The 19,253-nt window shown below is 42.1% G+C and overlaps 1 protein-coding gene across 1 annotated transcript; it reads left to right on the top strand.

The window, feature by feature from the left end:
* The first annotated feature begins 1,472 nt into the window (after positions 1 to 1,472).
* Positions 1,473 to 18,790, top strand: LOC120035155 (broad substrate specificity ATP-binding cassette transporter ABCG2-like). Its single transcript, XM_038981965.1, has 16 exons — positions 1,473 to 1,562; positions 4,042 to 4,274; positions 7,403 to 7,462; positions 7,574 to 7,688; positions 7,895 to 8,047; positions 8,850 to 9,007; positions 9,365 to 9,516; positions 9,682 to 9,780; positions 10,479 to 10,729; positions 12,341 to 12,423; positions 13,882 to 13,971; positions 15,242 to 15,366; positions 15,691 to 15,845; positions 16,715 to 16,804; positions 17,425 to 17,552; positions 18,096 to 18,790. The coding sequence occupies exons 2-16, from the start codon at positions 4,045 to 4,047 to the stop codon at positions 18,241 to 18,243; spliced, it is 2,037 nt and encodes a 678-aa protein (XP_038837893.1). The 5' UTR covers positions 1,473 to 1,562; positions 4,042 to 4,044; the 3' UTR covers positions 18,244 to 18,790.
* Positions 18,791 to 19,253: the final 463 nt, after the last annotated feature.

Here is a 19,253-nt window from a genome sequence, read left to right as displayed (position 1 = left end):
TCTTATAGCAAAAGTTCTTTGTTATCAAATGTTCAGCTAAAACAGGAGATTTTGTGTGTGCGTAGTCAGCCCTCTGTCCTTGAGTATGTGTGTGTGTCTCATTATCTCGTGAAATGCGGACCCAAGCACTCTTTTGATCAAGGCCTTTCCTTATCAGTGTTTATGAAAGGTCTGTGCCAGCCATCTGTCTTTGGGTGTGTGAGAAACCCTGCTTAGAAAGAAGTTAGTTATAACAATGTAATAGCAATATGCTTGTGTTATTTTAAATGGTATTTATTACACTAGGCTATCTATACTTTTTCAATCCAAAATGATTAACGGGAATTAATAAACACAATAGCTGTCATAGACTGTGAATACATTTTTAATTAGGCCTACCATTGGGCAGCACTACACGATGCAAACCTGCATAAAGCAAGCTCAGCCATGTGAGTTTTATTGTCCAATCATGTTGCTTTCTTTGTGTCTGTGTCTAGGAAACCCCCCTAGTCCTTTAAAACGTAATTCATGTATAATTAATATGAACAAATACAAGGTTGCTGTAGTTTGGCAGGGTTTTCATCCTCATCAAGGCCAGGAGTTTTTCCAGGAGTTTTTAAAAACCATTTGACATGATTAGAAAAACTCTGGTCCCATCATAGCCCATATGAAACCTTTTTACAACAGATGAATTACGTCATGCCATTTAAGGTCCGGAGTTTTACCTGATTAGGTTACCAGATTAGGTAAAACTACGGGCCTCAGAATTGTATTATATTTTTGCCACGCTACTTTGGGACCTGTGGTGTCACCTCGGACCGCAGTAGATACAGTGAGCTATGTCGAGAATCCAATGTATAAATAGTAAACAGTGTAACAAAATGCAATCAATGTAAAGCAATAGCCCAAGATATATTACAATGAGCTATGTGAAGAATACAGTAGGCCTATGTGAATACACAGTGTGACAAACAGTATAAATATAGTCATTTTTATACAGTCCTTTCAATTTATTTAATTTTCTATTGAAATCCACTTAAATTATATGTAATTCATAGTCCTGAAATATCAGTTTAGAGATGATCTCAATCATTGGGGTTGTGCTATAGATACGAGTGAGAGCGATTGAAAGAGAAGGGGGTTCTTTTGAAAATGTGGCAATAATTAAGAAATGCTTATTTGCCCATGCTTATTTGCCAATGTCCTTGTTGAACCATTCATGCACACGCTTTGCACAATTTAACGGCATGGCTCGGTTTGGGAGGCGCTCATACTGTCATAGGAAAGATCTCATATATATCCTCGCGTCCTCTCTCCTCGCCTCCTTCTGAAAACCCATTGGATGAGAAATCCAGAGGTCCCGCCCCTTTGACCTTCTCCTCCAATGGGTTTTGAGAAGGAGGCCGAGGAGAGATGACGCGCAGAGTATGTATTGAGATTTCACCATAGCCGCTTCTTTTATTCAACACCGGTAGTATAAATTCATTGGCCAAAGCGGATCGTTGGTCACACGCGTGGCTTGGTTCGGTCTTTTCTGGTACAAGACCGGAGAGGACTGTAGAAATTTCAAAGTTTACAGGCGGGTATGTATCCGTTTTGCATAATATTTTCAGATTGGATATATTTTAGGCTAAATTTGCTACATAATTTGGAGGCTAAATGCCATGCATAACGGTGACGTGATCCTCCTCGTGAATTCTTTAGTAACATCCTGCTTCTACATGCTAGTATTATATAAAAAATAGCGGGCGCCGATTATCTTTTAGTTCCAGACGATGATTCAATTTTGTTCAAGTTTTTGTAAATGACCGCACTCCAGTGCATGCGTGTTTGGTAAAAGAAAACATTTGAGTTATTTTAGCATTTTTGTACAATTAAATATTGTTGTTTACTTTACGTCTATGAAATGAAGGCTACATACTTTTTTTCACGCAGAAACAACCTAACGTTACTTAGTCATCCATGCATTGCATTCCCAATTGAACAATTAGGGTCACCCATTCAAACCATTCAGAAATCATATTTCCAAGAAGGCCTACGATTATTCGTCTTCACGGGACAAATGTGTCTGTATTTCTCATACATAATCTGTTCTGTCCTGCTTAATCTTGTTATAACAGAAAAGTCAATAAAAAAGGCTTAGCTTATAAATGTGCATGGCTATCTTCAGTCATGGTAAAACATGAATATATAATTTTCAAATAGCCTAGGCTATGATATACATTTGTAGTAATTATGCTAAGAGAGGGTGGTACAAAAAGTAAGCACAATGAATGTACATGTGGAAAGTGGTCCAACTAACTAAATTTCAACGCAGGTCTGCTCATTGGACGAGTATTCTGTTTTCCAGTGTCTATACATTCCTATAGGATTAAATAGATTCAATTATTTGGTTTAATTTGTCTTCAACAAGCGTATCCCAGAGCAGAGGTATTTAGAGTGGTATAATGTATTTATAACTGCATTTGAAAGCGATTGGGTGTCTCTCCTCACTCTAGCTTTTCTCTATGGCTTCTCTGGAGCGCTTCTCTCTCCGTCTCTCGAGCTTCTTTCTCTCTATGTACCAGTCCACCACAAAGGTCGCATGACATTCATTTAGACTGATCCTAATTAAATGTGCTCAGATATGCAGACAATGTGCCCAATGTTTCCACTTCTCCACATCTAAATGTATTGCGTAATGATAAATGTGTATCACTCTTCCTAAAAGTCTGAAGTTTGTCTCTACAGTATATCCCTCCCTTACTTGAAGCTCTCAGATTCATACACCAAAGTATGTCCTAAAGGCATCAATAAAACATATTAAAAGTCCTTCTATTTATCCACTCTAAATCTCAAATTAAGTGACACCCTATTTATTCTCCATACAGTAGTGCACTTCTTTTGACCAGAATTACTTTGGTCGGAAGTAACTCAATCATCAAGTTTGCAGATGCCACAATAGTGGTGTGCCTGATTTACCAACAACGATGAGACAACCCACAGGGAGGAGGTGAGGGGAGTGGTGCCAGGGAAATAACCCCTCCCTCAACGTCAACAAAACGAAGGAGCTGATCGTGGACTTCAGGAGACAGCAGAGAGAGCACGCCCCCATCCACCCCGACAGGGCAGCAGTGGAGAGGGTGGAAAGCATCAAGTTCCTCGGCGTGCACATCACTGACAACCTGAAATGGTTCATCCACACAGAGAGTGTGGTGAAGAAGGCGCAACAGCCCCTAAGACCCAACAGCTTGGATCTTAAGACCCTCACAAACTTCTACAGATGCACCATTGAGAGTATCCTGTCAGGCTGTATCACCTCCTGGTACAGCAATTGCACCGTCCGCAACCGCAGGGCTCTCTACACTGCCTGCCCTACAAGACATCTACAGCGCCCGGTGTCACAGGAAGGCCAAGAAGATCATAAAGGACCTCAGCCACAACCTGTTCACCCGCTACCATCTAGAAAGTGGAGACAGTACAGGTGCATCAAAGCTGGGACCAAGAGACTGAAAAACAGCTTCTATCTCCATGCCATCCGACTATTAAATAGTCACCACTAGCCGGCCTCCGTTCAGTACCCTGCCCTGAACTCAAGTCACTGTCCGACTACCACCCGGTACTCAACCCCACACCTTAGAGACTGCTGCCCTATGTACATAGTCATTGAACACTGGTCACTTTAATAATGTTTACATACTGTTTTACCCACTTCATATGTATATGCTGTATTCTAGTCAAGGCTCATCCTATATAATTACTGCTGTACACACCTTTTCTATTCATATACTGTCCATAATGTTTATACACACTATCATATATATATATTTATATTCCGGACTCTGACTTGCTCGTCATGATATTTCTTAATATTTTTATTTTGAGGGATTTGTGTGTATTGTTAGGTATTACTGCACTGTCTGAGCTAGAAATACAAGCATTTCGCTGCACCTGTGATAACATCTGCAAAGTATGTGCACGCAATCTATAACATTTGATTTGAGTAGTGCACTACACAAGGAAAATAGTGTATCAATTTCACTCCTATCCCTTGACCAATCCCCACGGGTCTCACCCCTGCAGATAATGACCGATCGAGCCAATCACATCAGCGTCGCCATGACTGAAGACGTTACGTCCACTAACGGGACGCACAGGACCAAGGTCATAACCAGCAGCACCATGGTGGAGCTGAACAAGCTGCAGCCCCGGGGCTCCACGGTCAGCTTCCACAGCATCCAGTACAAGGTGAAGCTGAAGACTGGACCGCTCTGCAAGAGGAAGAACACTGCCAGGGAGATACTGGTGGACCTCAAGTGAGTGGAGTTAGTGGATCCTTTGGTCTCATGTACACACAGACACAAGCAGACAAACACACACTTTCAAAGATGCACACACACTCTCATGTATTCTACACACAGGCTTCCACCTTGAAACATGCCCAAACGCACAAGTTTTAGTGATACTAATTGACTAGTGGATGATTAATGTGAGTTTGATCACATGCATGCACACACACACACACACACAGTCCTGTGTGGCTCAGTTGGTAGATCATGGAGCTTGCTACGCCAAGGATAAAGGTTTGATTCCCGCTGGAGCCACCCATATGAAAAATGTATGCACACATGACTATAAGTCCCTTTGGATAAAAGCGTCTGCTAAATGACATACAATGAGTAAGGTTACATGCACACAATAAGATGATTATTGTGGATAGTCAGATTAATATAATAGTTTGATGAAAATGTTTACATGTTTTGCAAAAGAACGATTTCCCTAATAATCCTGTTTACATGGACACATCTGAAGTCAGGCTACCTGATGGCACTCTGTTAAATGCAGAAAATCGGCAATAAAAAAAAAAAATTGGAAGCATATTTGATTCTGAGTTGGGAAATATAAAGTTTGTATGTGAAAACTACTTCTAAGACTCATACATTCAGTTGTTCCAAACTCACTTCACTCACGCTAAAGAGGGAGGCTCGCTCGGCTGGTGCTGGCACATGCACAGATCAAATACACCGCTGGAACGCAGATTAAGGTGTTTACATGTCCTAATAATTCAAAAGATTGCTCAGAAAACCAGTTTTTTTTATTGGCATATGCTTACTTCGATTTTGACCTTACGCCGATTTAAGATAAGCAGAGTATTAATCAGTTTAATTTCAAATTATTACTGTGCATGTAAAAATACTCAATAACTAGCTACATTAACACACACACGCCGAAATGCTAGTGGACCTGAAGTTAATATACACTTTGACCACCCAATTACATTTGGTGATTATGAAGCTAATTCGATGTGGATTTATTGGCAGATTCACCTCTTTCTCGCTCTGTGTTGAGCTCGTTTGCTTATGTCTTTCTTGGTACAGCCTCAGTGTATTCCTGCCCACCACCACACCCCTTTACAGTGGTGTAAAGTACTTAAGTAAAAATACTTTAAAGTACTACTTAAGTAATTTTTGGGGGTGTCTTTACTTTACATATTTTTGCCAACTTTTACTTCACTATATTCCTAAATAAAATAATGTACTTTTTACTCCATACATTTTTCCTGACACCCAAAAGTACTCGTTATATTTTGACAAGAAAATGGTCTAATTCACACACTTATCAAGAGAGCATCCCTGGTCATCCCTACTGCCTCTGATCTGGTGGACTCACTAAACATAGATGCTTTGTTTGTAAATTATGTCTGAGTGTTGGAGTGTGCCCCTGGTGTCCGTCAACAACAAACAAATGAGAAAATTGTGCCGTCTGGTTTGCTTAATATAAGGACTTTTAAATGATTTATACTTTTGATACTTACGTACATTTTAGCAATTACATTTACTTTCGATACTTAAGTATATTTAAAATCAAATACTTTTAGACTTTTACTCAAGTAATATTTTACTGGGTGACTTTCACTTTTACTTGAGTCATTTTCTACTAAGGTATATTTACTTTTACTCAAGTATGACAATTGGGTACTTTTTCCACCACTGCCCCTTTACTAGTGAATTAAGGGAGTGTTAACAAATTAGGAATGCTTGTGAGTGTCATTGATGGATCTAACTCAATTATAGGAATTAAGTTTGCTGTCTCTCCACTGCTTATGAAGAGGTTTTAGGTGTGTGTGTGTGTGTGTGTGTCAGAGAGAGCGTGAAAGTGAAGTGAAACCAAAAGAGGGAGAGAGGTCATTAACACAAGTTGACAAAACATACAGGCCTCTCCATTTGAGATTAGGGCTAGCATACTCAGACCACAATGAACAATAGTGCAGCGGAAAATTCAAATGTCTTTTTTTTTCTGATGGCATTAAATGTACTGGACATTTCCCAGGGAGGAATGCGTAATTTCACACAAGTTTTTGGTCCGTTTCCCCTAGTGTTAATTATATGATATTAAGCATGGTTTCTTGCGTGTAATCTCTTTGATGCACTGTGGAGCAGGCTGCCAAGGAACCATTAAATGCTGTCACGTGATTCTACACTACAAGCCTTTATAATTCAGCTTTTTAATTCTGTTTTTATATGACAGATACTTTTTTATACCAATTGTGCAAATGTTCTTTGTGGAATCACAATATTTGATTATGTATTCTTGTTTTGGACCATTATACAATGGTATAGATCAAAATAATTCTCAGATTGTTGGAGGTCTTTGGGATCACCGTATTCTTTGTTCTGTTTGAATCGGTTAATTGGAGAACCAAACCTCCTTTTCATTCTGCCACTCTTGTGATTCTTCCGTGTGTATGACTATGCTATAGAGACAATTTTTACACATTGAAACCACACGCCCTTGACACTTGATAAACTTGCTGGACTGGCGTGATAACTTTTGCCGCCGTATGTAATGGTTTGATAAGACATTTGCGTAACATTGTGCGTATAGAAAGTAGATTACAAAAATGCTTTGCCCATGACTTGAATGGGTGCTATAAACCTGTCGTAAGCATGTCATAAGGTGCTATAAATCTAGCATTTTGTTTGATGATAAAAGTTCCGTCCTATAATTCTTGGTCCTTAATCAGCTTTTCACAGTTCTGAAAGTGGTTTATGGAGCAACAAAGTTCCTCTGAGATGAAATCAACTTATTTCTTTTTCATAGCCACAATTCCTAGAGTGCAGACTTTTTTATTGGTATTGATTCAATGTTAGGTTCATCTAGCTTTGATTTGACCAACTTAGTCCAACAGTTTGAAATGCTTATGAATGACTCAGTTGTGTGTACACATATCCAAATCCATTTACTGATTTGCAACTGAACTGTAGGCCTATACTCTTATTGATTTTTGTAAGTCTTTCATCATTTAGAATACAGTGCTACACTTCTCATTGGTATAAAACATGATGTAACACAATGTGTGTTGATTACATGTTTATTATGGTAAATATGTGGAATGTTTCAGTGCATCTTAAAATATCTTATGCGTTTTGTCGTTGTCTTGCAGTGGCATCATGAGACCGGGTCTAAATGCTATTCTAGGACCCACTGGAAGTGGAAAGTCCTCGTGAGTATTTTGTTGACGACAACGGTTTATCTTGAAGGCATTACATTGCTTGTTACAAAAAAAAGGTCCCACAGGTTGCCATAGTGATTATTGATCTAACGTTATGGTTAGGTTCCTGGACGTTCTAGCAGCCAGGAAGGACCCCTCTGGTCTCTCAGGGGAGGTGCTGATCGACGGGGCGCCACAACCACCCAACTTCAAGTGCCTCTCCGGCTATGTTGTCCAGGTAAGTCTATTGGCTACCTGTTGTAAACCTTATCGCGACATATTGTCGTAGACCATGGCACAGTTAGAAGAGCATATTCAAAGGAGACATCAAAACTCTAGGGTCCAACAGCAGGAAAAAACAGTGTAGCTACAGTACTTTTTCAAGCTCCTGACCATATTACCCCAGTCAGTGACCTGTGACCTTTGTCTCTGTGACCTCACCAGGACGACGTGGTGATGGGGACTCTGACGGTGAGGGAGAACCTGCGATTCTCTGCTGCGCTGCGTCTGCCCCGCTCCGTGCCCCAGAAAGAGAAGGAGGCCAGGGTCAACGACCTCATCACCGAGCTAGGCCTGACCAAGGTGGCTGACGCAAAGGTACGTTGTAACATAGAATGGAAATGTTGAGACGACTGTTCAGGACTGAATTCATGATAGTACTATGAGCCTATGAGACCAATAGAATTAGGAATTTGAGTTTGAGTAGGACTAAATGCAGTTTAATAGGCTCTCTATGATCAAACCGTCCACAGTATTTCCCCTCCACTATATACACTGAGTATACCAAACACCTTCCTAATATTGAGTTGCACCCCCACACACACAGGGATTCTGGCCCATGTTGACTCCAATGCTTACCACAGTTGTGTCAAGTTGGCTGGATGTCCTTTGGGTGGTGGACCATTCTTGATACACCCGGGAAACTGTTGAGCGTGGAAAACCCAGCAGCGTTGCAGTTCTTGACAAACTCAAACTGGTGCGCCTGGCACCTACTACCATACCCCTTTCAAATGCTTCTTTTGTCTTGCCCGTTCACCCTCTGAATGGCACATATACACAATCCATCTCTCAATGGTCTCAAGGCCTAGAAATCCTTCTTTAACCTGTCTCCTCCCCTTCATCTACACTGATTGAAGTAGATTTAACAAGTGACATCAATAAGGGATCATAGCTTTCACCTGGATTCACCTGGTCAGTCTATGTCATGGAAAGAGCAGGTGTTCTTAATGTTTTGTATACCCATATACCCAAATTCCTTCCTTCTCACCAATGTCTTCCAATGTCATTTTGAAGGTTTCAGGCCATATGAGGGCTATCATGTCATACAAGGCTGTGGTACCATACAGCATATAATAGATGTCCAAGGGCTATCATGTGATGTGATTGTGTTCCTTCCCAGGTTGGTACCCAGATGATCCGGGGAATCTCTGGAGGGGAGAGGAAGAGGACCAACATCGGCATGGAGCTCATCATCGACCCCTCGGTTCTCTTCTTGGATGAACCCACCACGGGCCTGGACGCTAGCACCGCTAACTCTGTCCTGCTGCTGCTCAAAAGGTATCTAGCTCTAAACTGTTACTGTAACGGGCCTGGACGCTAGCACCGCTAACTCTGTCCTGCTGCTGCTCAAAAGGTATCTAGCTCTAAACTGTTACTGTAATGGGCCTGGACGCTAGCACCGCTAACTCTGTCCTGCTGCTGCTCAAGAAGGAAAGCCATTTCATTTAATTTCGATTGATTCATAATCGGTGGGGTTAGTGGTAGGCATCCCACGTTTCATATTTGATGCTTTTCTTATTCCCTTCCCTGTTTAATTTGCACCACATTTGTCCTCTAAATGTCCTACCTTTCTTATTGGCTACCCTGTTAAATGTAGACCTCCAGCCCTTTTTTCATTGTTTTATCTCCTTTTAGAATGGCCAATCAGGGACGCACCATCATCATGTCCATCCACCAACCGCGTTACTCCATCTACCGGCTGTTCGACTCCCTGACCCTGCTAGTTAGCGGCAAACAGGTGTACCATGGGCCGGCCCAGAATGCACTGGACTATTTCGCCGACATAGGTAACCTTCAATGTCAATACTACACACAAAGTATAAGGGGATACCGTTGTTGTGTTGTTTAAGAGATAAAGGAAGTTAGATTGATGTAAAAGTCTTGAACGGGACAGAGCAGAATAGAGACTGATATAGGGGAGACTAATGTTCGCATGTGTTGTTGTATCCTAGGTTACGCCTGCGAGGCCCACAACAACCCAGCCGACTTCTTCCTAGACGTCATCAACGGAGACTCTACTGCCACTGCTATGAACAAGATTCAGGGAGAAGGTCATTTTCACACACACACACACACACACACACACACACACACACACACACACACACACACACACACACACACACACACACACACACACACACACACACACACACACACACACACACACACACTACCAAAGAGTGTGCAGTATATGAGTCCAAGTCTCGCAAGCACCTGAAAGGTGCCTTAGAGCCCTGGCAGCATAGTAAAAGAACAAGGGACCCAGCACTCTAACACAAACAACATCTGCCCCTGGGTCAGTGAGATTAGGGGTGCAGGAGGCTTGGCGTTGCCCAGACAGGGACAGGGGTTGGAGGGAGCGGGCGGCTGATGATGCAGCCAGGGCCTGAGGCTGGAGGCCAGGCAGTTGGCCTCCAGTTGGCCTCCTATCAGCTCAATGTGAAAATGTGAAAAACCCTCTGATCTGTACTGGTACAGTAGGATTTGTTGGCCTTTGAGAGGCTACGGCTAATGCTAATAGCGACAGGCATACACTATTGGTGTGGATTGTGGAAGGAACCGTTTTGGTACAATGGGAGTAGTCAGCCGGATCTCGGACTGGACTTCAATGAATTTGTATCTGGGTCTTTTGCACTTAGGATAAGAGTATGGATTGAAAAATGGGTTGTTGTCATGGGTGAATTAAGGAGTGATGGTCTCCAACCTTTAACAGTGTGTATTGACTCTTGGTTCTCTCCCCTCCTAGACATTGACTTTGAGGAGCTGAGTGGCTCCAGGCAGACCATCGAGGAGCGTCTAGTGGAGGAGTACAGGAACTGCTCCTACTTCAGAGACACCCAGGTCGAGCTGGAGAGGATCACCCAGGGAAAGCAGTACACCACCAAGCCCACGTCCCGTACCATCACCTACAACAGCTCCTTCTTCACCCAGCTACACTGGGTCCTAGGCAGAACCTTCCGGAACCTGGCGCTGAACCCCCAGACCTCCGTCGCACAGGTTAGAACACACACCGATACAGACGCACACACACACACACACCGATACAGACGCACACACACACACACCGATACAGACGCACACACACACGAATACTCACCGGATTTCTATTTGTGAGTTTAAAGCTTAAGAGGTGCTGTACCAATGTTCCCTAAACTCATTTCAAACACACCCCAGTGGGGAGAGGATTCTCAGAATAAAAGGGTAATGGATTTAGCTACGCTCCTATCACCAACAACCTTATGACTGGACTTACCCTCCGAGCAAGTGACTTGAGAATAGTATGATTTCTAATTGCAGCCCGCGTACTTTTCTCCACTTCACAACAAGCTCTTTTGCGCTTAAAGGGTGACGGAGTTGGCGGGAGGAGGGAGTTCTGACGACTTAGTGCCCTCATTAGTCATCCAAGGCAACAACATGCCATCAGAAGTATCTCACTTCAAGAATTATTAACAGCTAATTGGCCTCATAGTAAATCGACAATAATCCCAGACTGGGGTCTGGATCTTAAAGGCTAGAGGGCTGGAGACCTAGCTAATCAGCTTTGCTGACTGTTGTGACCCTGCTGTTGCCTCTCCGGGCCTAGAACTGAAGTGATATCATATCTGGCCACAGCTCCCCCCCCCCAGTGGCCAGAGCCCAGACCTTTGTCACATGATCGCTCCATGACCCGCGCTGGGCTTCCACATGAGGGGCTTGGGGAATGAGGTGAAAAAGGCTCAACCTTATTAGCTTATCCTCTCACCCTGGGAACCGCGCTGGGGCCGGTTAGGCCTGTCATAAGATGTAAATCGTCAGGATTAAAACAAATGTCGCTCCGGAGATTTCACCCTTTCTCTCTTTGTTTTCTCTCTTTCTTACCCAACATGGACTACCGGTCTGTGGATGAGGGAGGGTGTGGAGAGCGCTGATTCGGTGTAGTTTTTGTGGGAATATACCTAGTTTTAAGAATGTCCACATTCTTAATGGACTAATCAGGTTCTATCAGGGTTCTTAATGGACTAATCAGGTTCTATCAGGGTTCTTAATGGACTAATCAGGTTCTTAATGGACTAATCAGGTTCTATCAGGGTTCTTAATGGCCTAATCAGGTTCTATCAGGGTTCTTCATGAACTAATCAGGTTCTATCAGGATTCTTCATAAACTAATCAGGTTCTATCAGGATTCTTAATGGACTAATCAGGTTCTATCAGGATTCTTCATGAACCAATCAGGTTCTATCAGGATTCTTAATGGACTAATTAGGTTCTATCAGGGTTAGACCCTTTGACTCTGCAAGGCCAGGAGAAGTAGTGATACTTCTCCTGACCTTTGTATTCATCATAGCATCTTACCTAACTGTACTTCTCTGAGAGAGAGCTAAACCCTTTTTTCTATAGACCTAAAGAGATGTGTTTACATTAAAACGTGCCTGGACCTTTGCTCACAATGGGCTCCTTCATGCGACTGAAATCTCAGTTGTGTAAGGCATATTGTCAGACATATAAGATTGTTTACTCCCCAATGCCACGGCGCATTGCGGGTCATGATGTAAAATATGACGTTACGATTGTCTGATTTGCTGACCTTTGACCTGGCTACTAAACTTACGATGTTTCTCTTTTGGGCAGCTGGGAGTCACCATTTTTCTGGCTCTTATTGTGGGCGCCATTTTCTTCGGGGTGAAGGATGACCAGAGTGGAATACAGAACAGGTGGGGGAAACATTTTTATCACAACACCTTAAATCCATCTCAGAATGGGATGTAAGTTGATCTGATTTCGATTAATCTGTAGACTGAAACTGATGGTAACCCATGGGGCAGAACAATGGCAGTGTCTGCCTGTAAAGGTTAGGTTAGTAAATGACTCTTTGGGAGAGAGATGTTATAACAGGATAATGCAGACATATACACTACCGTTCAAAAGTTTGGGGTCATTTAGAAATTTCTGTTTTTGAAAGAAAAAAAATTGTCCATTAAAATAACATCAAATTGATCAGAAATACAGTGTAGACATTGTTAATGTTGTAAATGAGTATTGTAGCTGGAAACGGCTGATTTGTAATGGAATATCTACATAGGCGTACAGAGGCCCATTATCAGCAACCATCACTCCTGTGTTCCAATGGCATGTTGTGTTAGCTAATCCAAGTTTATCATTTTAAAAGGCTAATTGATCATTAGAAAACCTTTTTGCAATTATGTTAGCACAGCTGAAAACTGTTGTTCTGATTAAAGAAGCAATAAAACTGCCCTTCTTTAGACTAGTTTAGTATTTTTTTAGCATCAGCATTTGTGGGTTCAATTACAGGCTCAAAATGGCCAGAAACAAAGAACTTTCTTCTGAAACTCATCAGTCTATTCTTGTTCTGAGAAATGAAGGCTATTTAATTCGAGAAATTGTCAAGAAACTGAAGATCTCGTACAATGCTGTGTACTACTCCCTTCACAGAACAGCGCAAACTGGCTCTAACCAGAATAGAAAGAGGAGTGGGAGGCCCCGGTGCACAACTGAGCAAGAGGACAAGTACATTAGAGTGTCTTTAACTAGTGTATTAATCTGCTTACAATAATCGGGATTTTGCTCGTTATTTTATTTGTAGAATCACACCTGGGTTCAAATACATGTGTGTTTGAGTTATGTAGTATTTAGAAACGTATTTTTCTGTGTATTTGAGTATTTTCAAATACATAGCCCAAACAATTACTTTTAATTGAGTATTTGAATGGTTATTTGTATTTTTTTTTAAATTGTCTGCCAAATTGTATTTCAAATACTCAAATATACTCCCATATATTTAACCCAGGTATTTGAAAATAGTATTTGAAATAAGTATTTGAAAATACTGACATAGTTTCCAAGTGTATTTCCAATACATTAAAATATTCAACAACCTGTCTTTTCAAATAAACTGTATCTTAATACTTAATTTGAATGTATGTGAAAGTAATTGAGATATTTAAAATAGTATTTGAACCCAGGTCTGGGTTCAATTAGACCTACAGTACGACTCCACTCCCTTGGTCTCTTTAGTCTGAAGGCCGATGGAGTACACACACAGCAAAACATTTAGCATTCATTTCAATAGGGGTTTACCCCCTTTCATTCCATGCATGACTGGGCAGAACATAAGGATTTCATGTCATGACTTGATGTTTCCCCTCTTGTAGGATTGGTGCTCTTTTCTTCATCACCACCAACCAATGTTTCAGCACGCTGTCCGCTGCCGAACTCTTCATCACAGAGAGGAAGCTGTTTGTGTACGTACTGTAGTAGATCAGTGGCACCACTATAACCTGGTCTCTTTGAAATATAGAATATGGGGGTGTGAGCATGCGGGTCTGGCCAGATGAGATGTAGTCATTGTTTGTGTGTGTCTGTAAGTTGTTGTTCGTATGTATAAGGTTGGATCTGTAGTGGAGGAAAAATGAAGAAAAAATATATTATAAAACAACAAATCTCAATCTCTCTATTATATATACAGTGGGGAGAACAAGTATTTGATACACTGCCGATTTTGCAGGTTTTCCTACTTACAAAGCATGTAGAGGTCTGTAATTTTTTATCATAGGTACACTTCAATTGTGAGAAATAGAATCTAAAACAAAAATCCAGAAAATCACATTGTATGATTTTTAAGTAATTAATTTGCATTTTATTGCGTGACATAAGTATTTGATACATCAGAAAAGCAGAACTTAATATTTGGTACAGAAACCTTTGTTTGCAATTACAGAGATCATATGTTTCCTGTAGTTCTTGACCAGGTTTGCACACACTGCAGCAGGGATTTTGGCCCACTCCTCCATACAGACCTTCTCCAGATCCTTCAGGTTTCGGGGCTGTCGCTGGGCAATACGGACTTTCAGCTCCCTCCAAAGATTTTCTATTGGGTTCAGGTCTGGAGACTGGCTAGGCCACTCCAGGACCTTGAGATGCTTCTTATGGAGCCACTCCTTAGTTACCCTGGCTGTGTGTTTCGGGTCATTGTCATGCTGGAAGACCCAGCCACGACCCATTTTCAATGCTCTTACTGAGGGAAGGAGGTTGTTGGCCAAGATCTCGCGATACATGGCCCCATCCATCCTCCCCTCAATACGGTGCAGTCGTCCTGTCCCCTTTGCAGAAAAGCATCCCCAAAGAATGATGTTTCCACCTCCATGCTTCACGGTTGGGATGGTGTTCTTGGGGTTGTACTCATCCTTCTTCTTCCTCCAAACACGGCGAGTGGAGTTTAGACCAAAAAGCTCTATTTTTGTCTCATCAGACCACACGACCGTCTCCCATTTCTCCTCTGGATCATCCAGATGGTCATTGGCAAACTTCAGACGGGCCTGGACATGCGCTGGCTTGAGCAGGGGGACCTTGCGTGCGCTGCAGGATTTTAATCCATGACGGCGTAGTGTGTTACTAATGGTTTTGAAATACCCCGGCAAGCATTAGTTCCAAATGGCCCTAGCCAAGGAAGTTAGAAAATAAACCACTCAGTATGAGTTCATGTAGACTTCTTGTCTTTGTTGTCCCCAACAGCCATGAGTACATCAGCGGCTATTACAGAGTCTCAGTCTACTTCCTGTCCAAGATCCTGTCTGACGTCATCACCCTGCGCACCATCCCCGCCATCATCTTCAGCTGCGTGGTGTACTTCATGATAGGTGGGTTGGATGCACAACATGGGAATGAGACATTTGCATTTATGAAGATTACATTTGAATTGTCAAGATGGAAGGAAAGTAGAGAGGGACATAGAGTAGATGTTGACGTAGCTAGCACACAAGCATTTCCCTGCACCTTTTATACCTGCTGTATACACTGTGTACGTGACAAATACAATTCGATTTGAGACGGTAATGGCACAGACAGTAAAAGGTCAAGAAAGGTCAAGACGGCTCTCAAACCCTCTGCAGAGGGGCGTGTACCCTACCACTCAAAACCAGACTCTGAAATGATCTTAAAATTCAAGTTTGTCTCTCCTGCAGGTTTCAAAACCACTCCGACAGCCTTCTTCATCTTCATGTTCACCGTGACCCTGGTGGCCTACACAGCCACCGCCATGACCATGGCCATCTCTGCCGACCAGAGTGTGGTGGCAATGGCCAACATCTTCATGACCATCAGCTTCGTCTTCATGATGGTGAGTGTAGGGACGAGGGTGTAATGTGGTGGCCACATGCGCGCGGTGGGGTACTCAGGGACGCGCAGGGTGCACCTGAGTTGTATTGCAATGCCAGTTATGGTTCAAGTTCAGCGCTGTCCCACTAGTATTACTTGCTAGTTATGTATAGACATAAGTATAAGCTAGCGTTGCATACCAAGGGTACACATGGATATTACAGTGGGGAATGGCCGTCATCTTTTCTACCCTTGGATTAAAATTATGTAGGATCTGTGGTGTTATTGTCTGTCTTTCTGTTTGATCTTTCGATAGGTTCTGTGGTGTTAAGCCTAAAATAAGATTAAGATCACTTTATTTGTCAATTGCACACGGGGTCCAACCGAAATTTGACTTTTAACCCCACCCCTCTGAAAGACCCATATGCATACAATCCAGGTTTTGTAGATATGTGGGGGGCTGCCACACTGGGCACCCAGGGAGCTCTTGTTGTGGGGGGTTAAGTGCCTTGCTGAAGGGCAAAACGGTAGGGAACAGCATCTAGGATTTGATACCAGCAACCCTCCGGTTGCCAGCTCTCTTCCCGACAGATTACTTCTTGTCAGACCCGGGATCCGAACTGGCAACCCTCCGGTTGCGGGTTTGCCTCTTTAACGCTCCGGTTGCTGGTTGCTGGCTCGCCTCTCTAACCGCTAGGCTACCTGCCGATCAACTCTCTCTCTGTGGCTGTGTTGGATCCTTGGGGCGATAACATTATTGTATCTTGTTCTGCTTGTTGGGCTCCTTCCATCTTACCAGGTCTGTCTTGTAAAATGGCAATTTCCTGGTCAAATTGCAATTTAGTGCGGGGATCCTCATTGGTGAATTAATATTTATTGATGTTTTGTCAGATCTTCTCAGGTCTGCTGGTGAACCTGCCCAGTATCATGAACTGGCTGGCCTGGTTGAAGTACCTCAGTATCCCTCGCTACGGTCTAACAGTAAGTACCTCAGTATCCCTCGCTACGGTCTAACAGTAAGTACCTCAGTATCCCTCGCTACGGTCTAACAGTAAGTACCTCAGTATCCCTCGCTACGGTCTAACAGTAAGTACCTCAGTATCCCTCGCTACGGTCTAACAGTAAGTACCTCAGTATCCCTCGCTACGGTCTAACAGTAAGTACCTCAGTATCCCTCGCTACGGTCTAACAGTAAGTACCTCAGTATCCCTCGCTACGGTCTAACAGTAAGTACCTCAGTATCCCTCGCTACGGTCTAACAGTAAGTACCTCAGTATCCCTCGCTACGGTCTAACAGTAAGTACCTCAGTATCCCTCGTTACGGTCTAACAGTAAGTACCTCAGTATCCCTCGCTACGGTCTAACAGTAAGTACCTCAGTATCCCTCGCTACGGTCTAACAGTAAGTACCTCAGTCAGCCACAACCTCTTAATTGATCTAGTGAAATGTTGCCATACTGTATTAATAAGAATAATTTATTCAACTTTTATAGCGCTATTCATTACATATAGAATTGTTTTAAATATTAATATATACAGTATTGTATTATATACTATAATAAAACTGTATTACTAAGTATTGCAACGTTTCTTAATGACTAGGCCCTAGAGATCAACGAGTTTGTGGGGTTGAAGTTCTGTGAGGACTCTACCGTTCGCACCACCATGTCTCCTGGCTCTGGCATGATGACCAACTGCAGTATGAACACTACTCACGCTCTCGGGATAACGTGAGTAACGTAATACACACACTGTGGAAGTTGTCTTTATATTTTTTGCTTAGAAATAGTGATAGATGTTGGTTGACTTAAATACGGTTTATAGGGTATATAACTAGTACTATAGTAGGCTACATACATGCTGTCATTAAGTGCAGTGCCTATGGTCACTGTTGTACCTATAGCACCATCTACTGAGGAAATCATTGTAGATGGAGCAGCAGTTGTGTGTTAGCTAGATCTCCTACCGTACATTAGAGAATGGCTTATTTCAATAAGGCATCATTACTGGGTATCAATAGCAGTGAAGGCTGAATTATTTGATACAATTAAAAAATATATATTAGCGAATTAACACAATTGTCCTACAACGCAATAAAATTTGACCCACAGAGTCCTTTTCAGCTGAAAACTCAAATTAGTTCAGGTTCAGGTTTCAGTCCGTTTCAAAACACTTTCTTCCTATTTAACGTGACCCAGCCTTGCCTGCCCACGGGATCCCATAGATACACAGTGGTGAACGTTTGTTTGGTCTTCTCTCCCATCTCATTCCAGGTGCACAGGGGAACAATACCTGGACTACCTAGGAATAGAATACACTACATGGGGCCTATGGGAAAACCACGTTGCCTTGGCAATAATGACACTCATTTTCCTGGTCATCGCCTATCTGAAGCTGCGGTTTATTAAGAAGTTCACATAGGAAGTGTTTTACTTTGCCTTACAATTCACTCCTCTGTGGTTATATCAATGACAAACTGCCAGTAGTTTCTCTCTCCATACATATGTTATAACATGAAGCAGTGTGCCTATGGTTTGCACTGAGACAGGTTAAATGGGTAGTTCAGCCAAATTACATATTCATTTCCTGGACAAGTGGAGACTGCAATCCACGCTTTGGCTTTGCTGAACTAGCTACACTAGCACTGTAAATTAGTAATTTGGCTGAACTGTCACTTTAATGTTCAATATCTATGCATGAATGTACATTTTCACCACATGAATATTAATGTGGAATCTTTGCCCTCCAGTAGTCATTGTTCTCATGTTGACTGCTGTGTTTATTTGGTAGCATTTGTTCCAGTCTAGTACGAGACTATGCCTTGGAATTTAGTTCATCGTTTCTATTTATAGAGGAACTGAACTAATTTATTTGAAAAATTATGATGAATTATGTTTATATGTAAAAAATTATGAATTACTTTTATTAGTGCTTTTTTTGTGTGTAATCATTGAATTGTTTGTTTCTATTGTGTTTATTACCTTTTTATCTATACTAGTTTTTGGAAACAATGCTTTTATAAACATTTTCATGTAACTTTGCGAGTGGTAATTATGTACCTACCATCAATGTATAGCCAAAATCAACGATACCAACAGTTGACAACGTGGTTCCAATGGACCATATGCAATAAATGCCTGACTCCTAGAACACATACAGAGGCCTACATGGTCACCTTGTGAGACCTTTTAGTAACAGAGAGACCTTTTTGGTGACAGAGCAGGCGTCTCGTCTCCAGAACAGGCATGTAGGTCAATAGAGGGTGTAATCCTATTTAAACTCACTTAATCCCCCAACATATAGCAACTCCAATCAAACCCGGTTCAATGTACACGACAGGTCCATTACGGACACCTTATATTCAAGGTTTAGAGTCACTATCGGTGTGTTCAAACGAATCAAACGACCCGGATTAAATTTACGATTTTTTA

The sequence above is a fragment of the Salvelinus namaycush genome, chromosome 42, assembly GCF_016432855.1.
Source record: "Salvelinus namaycush isolate Seneca chromosome 42, SaNama_1.0, whole genome shotgun sequence".
Lineage (NCBI taxonomy): Eukaryota > Metazoa > Chordata > Actinopteri > Salmoniformes > Salmonidae > Salvelinus > Salvelinus namaycush.
The sequence above is the reverse complement of the archived record's forward strand: the minus strand, read 5'-3'. Positions and strand labels throughout refer to the sequence as shown.